The 10,000-nt window shown below is 31.5% G+C and overlaps 1 protein-coding gene across 2 annotated transcripts in view; it reads left to right on the top strand.

Moving 5' to 3' along the window:
* The window catches only part of tow (target of wingless), a 38,381-nt gene that overhangs the window by 1,818 nt on the left and 26,563 nt on the right, over positions 1 to 10,000 (top strand). Inside the window, exons 1-2 of one of the 2 annotated variants that reach the window (XM_035883969.2) lie at positions 6,193 to 6,521; positions 6,829 to 7,039. In XM_035883969.2, coding sequence (XP_035739862.1) covers positions 6,880 to 7,039 — 160 coding nt within the window. In that variant the 5' untranslated portion in view covers positions 6,193 to 6,521; positions 6,829 to 6,879. Of the gene's footprint in view, positions 1 to 293; positions 743 to 6,192; positions 6,522 to 6,828; positions 7,040 to 10,000 lie in introns of those variants that run through there. The other variant, XM_085660502.1, reaches the window with a different exon arrangement.

The following is a 10,000-nucleotide window of genomic DNA, read 5'->3' as shown; positions in this document are numbered from 1 at the left end:
AAATAGAAAAAAAGGAAGAAAGAGAAAGAAGGAAAGAGAAGAATACAATTCGATCTTGATATAAACATTATATATCCCCTACTTGTAATATATAAATATATATATTGTATATTATATATATATACACACACCACACACATATACACACATATATGTATATTGAGTGTCTATACAACAAAGAAGAAGAAGAAGAATATTTATATGTGTATACATTATTTGTATTTGGAAAGATTGATATATATATATATATATATTTAAACACAATATATATATATACATATATATGTATATAGACCGTTCGTTATCGGAAAGAAAGACTGTATAAAAGAAAACGAAGAAGAAAAAAAGAAGAATATAATATTCAGGCCCATTGCTATTCGTTGTGTATAAGTTCAAGAAAGTTGATCGCCCTCGTGTAAGATTCATTGATCTTTTTCGATGGAGGAAGTGAAAGGAATGTGAAAGAAAAGAATACTGTTTGGTCGAATAAGAAAAAAAAAAGAAGAAGAAGAAGAAGAGGTAGAAGAAGAGAAGAAGTAATAGGAGGTGAACAGGAGAAGGGAGAAGAAAAAACACGAGAGTATTGTTGTTTCGTGTGCCAGTGAATTCGGTGGTCTCGCTGTCGTATGAAGTAAACGGGTGAACAACAGGATGGGTTGTGGCCAGAGTAAAATCGGTAACATCTATCCGAAGAACAAGAAGAACAAGAACAACAGTAATAAGAAAAATGGAGACTCTATACGTGAGTAATCATATTTTCTTTTTTTTCCACTTACTTTCTTTCTTTTTTTTTTATTTGTTTGTTTTTACTTGTTCATCCATTTTTTTCTGTAATAGGAGGGAGGGAAGTCGTAGATAGGTTTCTTTTTTTTTTTTTTTTTTTTTAATAAATTGATCCACGACTAAGCTGGCTCGTACATAATTATTCTTTCGTTCTTCTTTTTATATATATATATATTTTTTTTTTTTTTTTATTATTATTTTATTTTCTATAGCTTGTATCCATAACATCGTAGAGTTTAATTCGATTAGGTCAGTGTGTAAAGAGATTTCCTTTTTCCTTTCTTTCCTATTTTTTTTTTTGTTCCTTCTCGTCTCTTCTTCTTTAGCCCTTATTCTTTTTGCAAATCTTTCGAATAACATTATCATAGGTCAGGGAATAGATAATAAGTGATTACGTTTCTCTCGGGGAAATATATGTATATACCTTTATATATTTATATATATGTATATATATATATACATATATACATATATATATATATATGTATATATACCGAGAGAGATCCATTGTTCACGTAATTGACGTCGTTACTCCATCAATCTGGTTGTAATTGTTGGTTCGATGATTCTAATTAAACGGACGTGCGTTGATTAATCTATGCGCTGAACCGTTGACGTTCTCTATACGCTATCCACTTTGGTTTCTCCCTCTTAAAGAGAAAAAGAACGTGAGGGCGTGAGGGAAAGAGAGGAAAAAAGAGAGAAAGAGAGAGAGAGAAAGAGGTGGAGCGAACGAGAGAGAAAAAAATACAGAAACTTGTGATTATTTCGTCGACAAACAGATCCATTATTTCGTAAGATTAATGTAGTATTAGTCAGTATAACTTTGATAACGATGACTGATGATCGATCGGAGATGAAAATTTCGTTCGTATACGAACGTTTATGTTAATACAAGTTTACTCTGTTATTTAGCATTTAATATAATGTTACAATTTAATAAGTAAATATGTTTATTTTTATCGTTAATATTAGTAAATATGTTTATTTTTATCGTTAATCATTTTTATAATAATTAAGATAGATACCGAATTTTTTGTTCTTTCCTTTTTTTTTTTTTTTTTCGTTTGTGATTAATATTTCTTTTTTTTTTTTTCGACAGTCAGGCGTTTTACATATCTCAAAGAAAAAAAAAGGAAGAAAAAATTAATTAAGAAAAAGGCAAAGAGCATTGGGGATTATTCGATCGTGTCACATTAATTATGGATCGATCATTTTCATACTCTTGTACTTATACTTTTAGTTTCTTTCTTTCTTTCTGTTTTTTTTTTTCTTTTTTCTTTCCTTCTTTCATTCGTTTAATGTTTTTATATTAAGAAATTGTTCGCACTTTTCGAAAGAGCCTTGTATGAAATATTCAAATAGGAAAAGAGAGAGAGAGAGAGAGAGAGAGAGCAAGAGAGAGAGAGAGAGAAAGAGAGAGAGAGAGAAAGAGAGAGAGAGAGAGAGAGTAGGAGACTAGAAAGAGGTTCATTTCTTTTTATCGATTTATAAGACAGGCCACTTTAATAGCGACCTTTCCTAAAGCCATAACACATTTGCCACGGCTAATTCCTTAATTACCGCGACATAATTACAACGGGTCATTCTAAATATAACGGTTGAATCACACATACACGCGCGCGAGCGCGCGCGCATAATTTTTTTTTTACGATTTATCATGCTCCCACCCCACTATTATAATCGACAATACGTTTATTAAGATGGAACTTCTTTCCTTTTTTTTTTTTTTTTTGGTTATTTTTTTTGTTACACGGAGTTGAAATGTTTGAAAAAAGAAAAAAAAGAGAAAAGAAAAAAAGAAAGAGGAAATAATCATTACAAATGATTATTTTATATCTGTCTGTATGTGTGTACATTGAATTGTAAAAAAAAAAAAAAAAGAAAAAAAAACAGAAAGAAAAAAAAGAAGAAAAGAAGAAAATATTCCTTACGTTAAAAAAAAACGAAAATATGAATTAATTAATTCGTTCATTCATTAATTAACGTTTCATTCGATATTCATTCAAGAAAATGATAGATGTGATCCTTTTGACAATATGGTTAAATTGATCGTAACACTTTGTTTGGTCACTGAACCAAAGATTTATAAAATTATGTATGGTTGTTAATCGGTAACCTTTCGGCAACGTGTGAACGTCCCACTAATTGCAAGAAATTCTTTTGCGTTTTGTAAAAGTTCATCGTTGCATTCTATCAGATGAAGATATTCTACAATTTCTCTCCCTCCCTCTTCCTCTCTCTCTCTCCCTCCCACTCTCTCTCTCTCCCTCTCTCTCTCTTTTTCTCTCTCTTTTTTTTTATCTTCGCAAATATTCGACTCTTCTTTCTTATCTTCTCATCGAATAATTTATTCAAAATTTATTTCTCTTTTAAATTGCAATTAAGTAATAAAATTGTAAACGATCGAAAGATTACCATCATCATCATCATCATCATCATCATCATTTCTCACTAATTAAATACTAATATATATACTAATATATATATATATACTAAAAATGTAATCATTAAAAACGTGAGTAAACTCTAAATTAATATGATTATATTGTTCTGTTTCATTTTATATATCAAAAGGACGAGTTCGAGACTAAGTTATCTTTACGAACTATTGTATATGTGTCTTTATATATATATATATATATATATATATATATGTATATGTATATGTATATGTATATGTGTGCGTGTGATCTTCCGAAGAAAAAATAATCATAGATCGTTCATGCCAGTTCACACGACGTACGGACATCGTGTTTTCACGAGCAACATCGATTTTCTTTTTCATTCTCTTTTATTCGTTAGGATTAGGAATTATATTAGTTTGAATTACCATTAAACCAATCACTCAATCATGAATCTATTGAATTCTTTTTCATCATCATTATTCTATTAAAGATAGAATATATTATTTCTAAGTTAAATACAATTGCTCGTTAAACAATTCATTAATTTCATTGAGATTCGTCATTTATTCTTTTTCTTTTTTTTTTTTTTTAACGATCTAATTCAATTTAATAATTTCTCCTTATATTTCTTCTTTCTTCTTCTTCATTCTTCTTCTTCTTCTTTATCTTTATCTTTTTTCTTTTTTTTTCATTTCTTTTATTTTTATTTTTATTTATTTATTTATTTATTTATTTTTTTTATTTTAATGGATAACGAACGACATGATTTCCGTTTGAACGGACGCGTCCCTCTTTCGAAGCTCGCAATGATTTCCCGAGAAAATGCATTATTCATGGGCATTGGGGAGGGGTGGATAGAAATAGGGGAAGGAGAAGGAGGGTTTGGTGAAGAGAACGAAGGGGGGGGTAAAGGAAAGGGGCTATTATTAATGTCGGTCGTCGTTCTAAATTCTCCTTTCCGATAATATCCAAGTGAGAGATCTAATCGTTCCCTGTGATTAAAATCTCACTAATAGCTCTCATTGTTCTGTAATTTTATTATGTATTTTGTTTCCTTTAATTTGTTCTATTTCTTTTTCTTTTTTTTTTTTTTGATCTTTCTTTTTTATCTTTTTTTCCCCTTTATCCCCCGTCCTTTTCTTTTTTGTTTTTTTGTTTTTTTTTTCTTTTTTTTTCGAAATATCTCGAAAGAAAATAGATCGGTTTAAATGAGGACAATAGATTGGTACTTTGGAAATAGAATTAAGGAAAGATTAGAAACTCGTTAAACGCTTAATCATCCTTACGTGAAATAATAGTATTCGAGTGATAAAATAGAAACCGGTTGATTCATTAAACAGAATCTTAGGTGTGTTGCACTTCACTTTTACATTGATGACACTTCAAAGGTATATATATATATACACTTTTATTTTCATATGTCGCTCGCGCTCATCAAAAAATAATATATAAATAATCAGTTTAACGAGATATTTAAAATCGAGGATGATGATCTATATTAGTTCTGGATTATTATTTTGTAAAAAGAAAAAAAGAAAAAAAACAGAGAAAAGAAAAGAAAAGAAAAGGAAGAAAGAAAGAAAGAAAGAAAGAAAGAACGTAAGATTTTATCTGATTTGAATATCTCACGTGACTTATGTTTTATTCTTCTTTTTCTTTTTTTATCTAACGCGTTAATCACGTTTTCGTGAAATAAATTATAATCGTTAAGTTCTTCGCGGTGATGGGAAGAGGGGTGGGGGTAGGGGGAAAGAGAAAAAAAGAATCATGATAAAGAACAAATGTATTGTGTTAATTGTTGAATCTCTTATTATTATATTAATTATTGATGATCTCTATATATAATCTCAAGTGCTCTTTAGCATTTTGACTTTGTTTTCGTCTTATCGTTAACGCTTTGGTGGAAACGATAATTATCACGTGACATATGCACGTACGCACTTACGCACGCACACACATTTATATAAATATCAAGCCGTTAACTCTTTTTTAACGATCCGTTGTAGATTAAACTAGTACGAGACCGAATTCAAATCGCTTTTTTTCATTCTTGCATTCCTTCTACTTGACACGTACTACACACAAACAGATACGCGCACGCACAATTTTCCGACATTAGTAATCGATATATTTACGGCGAGTGAAAATAGAATGTAAAGAAAGTTTCTCACCTGGCAAAAAGAAAAAAAAAGAAGAAAAAAAAAAAAAAAGAAAAAAGTAAAAACCAAAAAAGGAAAACTAGATTTTATGGGTAAAATTTCAGAACGCCAAATAGAAAGAATCGAAAAAGGTTTTTCGTCCGGCTACGAGTTTCATTGCGAAATAAAAGTTTGCTAGCTACGGTTTGGTCTCTTGTGTATTAGAAATTTATATACATATATATATATATATATATATATATATATATACGTACGTAAGTTTCTTCAACGCAATTCACGTATCCATGACAGAGATATTGCAACAGTATTTCTATATCCTCTTCGGCACGATCTAAAAATATAAACCGAATGGGTAATAATTTCAACTTTACTATGATAGAATTCGTCTTATAGAGGTTCCATCGATTATTTATTATCGAAACGAGATCGAGAAGAATAAAAAGAGAAAGGAAAGAAAGAAAAAAAAAAGACAAGGAAGAAAAGAAAAGAATAGAAAAGAAAAGAAAAGGTAAAAAGAAGATATGTGATAATCGTCGTCTGAAAGAAAATAAACGATCTAAACGATGCCACGTTTAAGATATGTACGGTCGAGAAAGTCATTGAATAATGGTCGCAACAACGGTTGTTATTTATGTTCAAATTTGGCGGCGATAAGGCGGGCTGAGTCACGTGGTCCGTTCTCCCGGCACTCGTCGCCCCTCTCGGGTCGCCGAACGCGTCGACCAATCAGCTCACTTCGTTTGGTCGTCTCGTCCCCGCTCCCTGTGGTTTCCCCACTCCCATTATGCGTGAAGTTGCGTGCGCAGCTCCGACCCGTGCAGTTGAGCGTAGATACGCCGGCGAGTAAAGAGCTTCTGTTATAGAACGACGTCGTTTCGCGTTACGCTTGTTCTCTGTAAACAAGAAGAGAAGAGAAAAGAGGACTTTGGCGTATGATCGTCCAAGGCCCGTGGGCCGATATTATCGTGCTTGGATAGTAGATTCTTGTGCGAAGGAAGGTTCCCATTCGATTCGATTCGATTCGATTCGACTCGACTCGACTCGACACGACACGACACGATACGAACTCAAACGTGCCTACGTGATCCAACGAACGTGTATAAAAGCCACGCGTATCCCCGCCTTTAGTGTTTGTCTCGTAACGCTATTTCAACGGCAAAGAACGTCTCTCGTAATTTTCCTTTTTTGCTTTTTTCTGGGTTTTTTTTTCCACTTTCTTTAACCTTATCTTCGATTTCTCCTTTTCAATATTTATATTGAAATTCGTTAACAAAATAATAGATAATATCGACTCGTCTTATCGATTAATTTGAATTTTAATATCATTAATAAACGAAATATAAAGATATATTTTAACGAGCGTTTACGTCTTTCGACGTTGATTCTTCTTCTCTTCTTCGTTTTTGTCGTCGTCGTCGTCGTCGTCGTTCTTTTTATTTATTATTTTTTTTTTTTTATTTTTTTTTTTCATTCGAAAGTACGTTAAAAACTGTGACAAGGTGGAAGGACATCTGGCATCCTTTTTTCTTATGCTTCCTGCTTCTAAGAAGAAGGAAGCCTCGTCGGTAAATATTAAACGCCGAGGACGCAGGACGTCGTCGTCGAGGTTAGAAAACAAGCAGAAGGGCGCGAAGATGTGGCTAAAAGTTCTCAGACAGAATATATCGCATCTGGCTCGCAGAGCTAAGGGTAAGGAAGATTAACAACGCACGTCATTTTCTCTTTTCCTCTTCTCTTATATTTTCTATAACTTCTCTTTCTTTACTTTTCTTTTTTTGTTTTCCTTATTCAACGTCCTTCTTTCAGTTTTTTTTTCCTTTCTCTCTCTCTCTCCCTCCCTCTCTCTCTCACCCCCCCTCTCTCTCCCCCCCCCTCTCTCTCTCTCTCTCTCGTCCGTTTCGCGCGCTCTTTTCTTATTCGTATAATTTCGTGTAATCTCGTAAATACTTCGTACTTTATCGTTTATTTTCTTTCCTTCATTCTCCTCCCCCCTCCCTCCCTCCTCGAACTTTACCGGAGACACTCGAAACCAGATGCCATTTTGTATTCGACAATGTACGTCGTCCTTAACGAATTTAACGCGTTCTCGCTCTCTTCGAATCATATCGAATTTTCTAGGTCAATTTTGTTATTTTTGTTTTATTATTTCGTTATTTTTCTTTTTTCCTTTTCTTCCATCTTCTTATTCTTCTTTTTCTTTTTTGAATTTTCATTTTAATTCAATTTTTTTCCACTTCGTCGAACTTATCGATTTTCTTTATCATTTTTCTTGCTCGTAGATTGTAATCGATGGATCATTCTGAATCGTTATTTTCCCTTGAAATTCAATTTGCCTTTATATATATATATATATATATATATATAATATGTATGCATACATATATATGTGTGTATGCATACATATATTTGTGTGGTATGTGTGTTTTCATGCTTGGGATACAAGACATATTACAGAGAATAAAAGCGGAAGCATACTATTTTTAGCTCATTACCATGGTACTCTCTCTCTCTCTCTCTCTCTCTCTTTCTCTTTCTCTCTCTCTCTCTCTTTCTCTCTCTCTCTCTCTCTCTCTCTTTCTCTTTCTCTTTCTTTCTTTCTCTCTCTCCTTTGGACATCGATCGAAATTGTATTTAAGTTGCAAAATTTTCGAACGCGTTTATCTACTTAATACTCTTTATATTATAATTTGCAAAAAGTATTATAATTAATATTATAATTATGTTTTCCGATAATAATATTAATAATAATAATATTAATAATATTAATAATAAATTACTCGTTCGTCATAGAACAATTGTTATTAGAAACGTATTATTAGATCATTGTTGCAGTTAATAACGTAATAACATAATGCGAAATAGATTTTCGATATATATCTTCTTATTGTTTTCTCTTTTTTTCTGCCTTCTTTTTTGTTTCTATATTTCGTTTCTCTCTTTCTCTTTTTCTCTTTTTCTTTTTCGTCTTTATTTCTTTCTTTTTTTTTTTCTGGGGCATAGAAAGAGAGTCTCACAAGTCGACTTTATGTATGTTGCGCTGCTGCGCTTACCTTCGAAGCCGATCGATATCGAACGAGTTCGCGTGCTGGGTCAACGTAAAAGTAAAAGAAAAGAGAGAGAGAGAGAGAGAGAGAGAGAGAGAGAAGGTGGAGGGGAGGGGAGAGAGAGAGGAGAAAATAAGGAAAATGAGAGTTTTCCTTTGGTTTTTTTAAACTCACTAAAAAGTATGCTCACCGATGTGATGTTTCTACGTAGAACGACGACAACGACAACAACGAGGACGACGACGACGACGACGAAGCTTCTAAACTCGAGATTAGGTGTCGTCTAATTTGAGGTCGTCTCGCGTTTCGCTTCGTAAAAGCAAATCGTGGAATTCGCATTCGTTGCTTTTCATGTATGACTCTCTTTCTGAGTCATACCACCACACAAACATTAATGTTAGCATCAATTCATTGTACGCATTTGTATATGTGTATTCGTATTCTTTTCTTTTCTTCCTTTTCTTTTTCTTTTTATTATTATAGTATAATATGAAATTGTATAATATTTGTTAATGATAGGTATGTACGTATATATATATATATATATAATTTGAAATTTATAGTATAAATGTACTATACTTGATATAATATAGTCAATTAGTAAAATTTACTATATTAGTATAAATGATACTATAACTATGATATTATATAATTTTTATTTGTAATTACGATAAAAAATATTCAGTTTCAAAGTAGTTCCATTTAATTGAGATCAACGAGATCTATGATTAGAGAATTTTTTTTTATGCAAAATATATCTATGAAAAAGAAAAGAAATTTACTTATACATACACACACATACACACAAACACATATATATGTATATATTCCATTCGATCTAAGAAGTATGCAAATATAATACACATTCGTACATACATACATACATAAATACATTCATAGATACATACATAGATACATATATTGCGATTGTTGACCGAGTTTCCTGCTATAGCACATGGAAATCGTTAAAACGTTTACGACTCGTTCGAAACGCTCGTAACTCGTGCTCTCTTTTTCTTTTTTTTCTTCTCTCTTTTTTTCTTTTTCTTTTTCTTTTTCTTTTTTTTTTTTTTTTTTTTTTTGTTCTTTTATGCTTCTATCATCTGCGATATTACATACATACATATGTATGTGGATATACATATTTATGGGCACGGTATGAATATATTTTATTTTTATTTTTCTTTTTTCTTTTTTTTCTTTTTTTTTTTTCATTCTTTTTATTCTTTTTGTTCTTTATTTTATTTTTTTTTTATTTTTATTTTTTATTTTTTATTTTTTTTTTCCTCGTAATAGGTCAAACGGATCAAAGACGTTTTACGTGGTTCGAAGAGTTTCAAGGCTAGTTCTTTTTTTTTTCCTCTTTTTTTTTTTTTTTCTTTTTTTTTTTTTTTTTTCTTTTATTTTATCGTCTAGACAATGAGAATAACGAGATATCAGCTGACAAAATGTCAGGAATATGTATTACGTGCTTTGGGAACTATAAATTTGAAGAAAAATGTCGGTTTCGTTGAAGTTTCAAAAAGGGTTAAGCCCATTTAATGATTCTAGTTACTGCAAGTTAATCCGTCGTGATACGTGACGATAGTCACGAAACATTTGAACG

Source organism: Vespa mandarinia, chromosome 12 (genome assembly GCF_050613455.1).
Source record: "Vespa mandarinia isolate Hongniang chromosome 12, ASM5061345v1, whole genome shotgun sequence".
NCBI lineage: Eukaryota > Metazoa > Arthropoda > Insecta > Hymenoptera > Vespidae > Vespa > Vespa mandarinia.
Note: the sequence above shows the minus strand (reverse complement) of the source record. Positions and strands in the feature narration are given on the sequence as shown.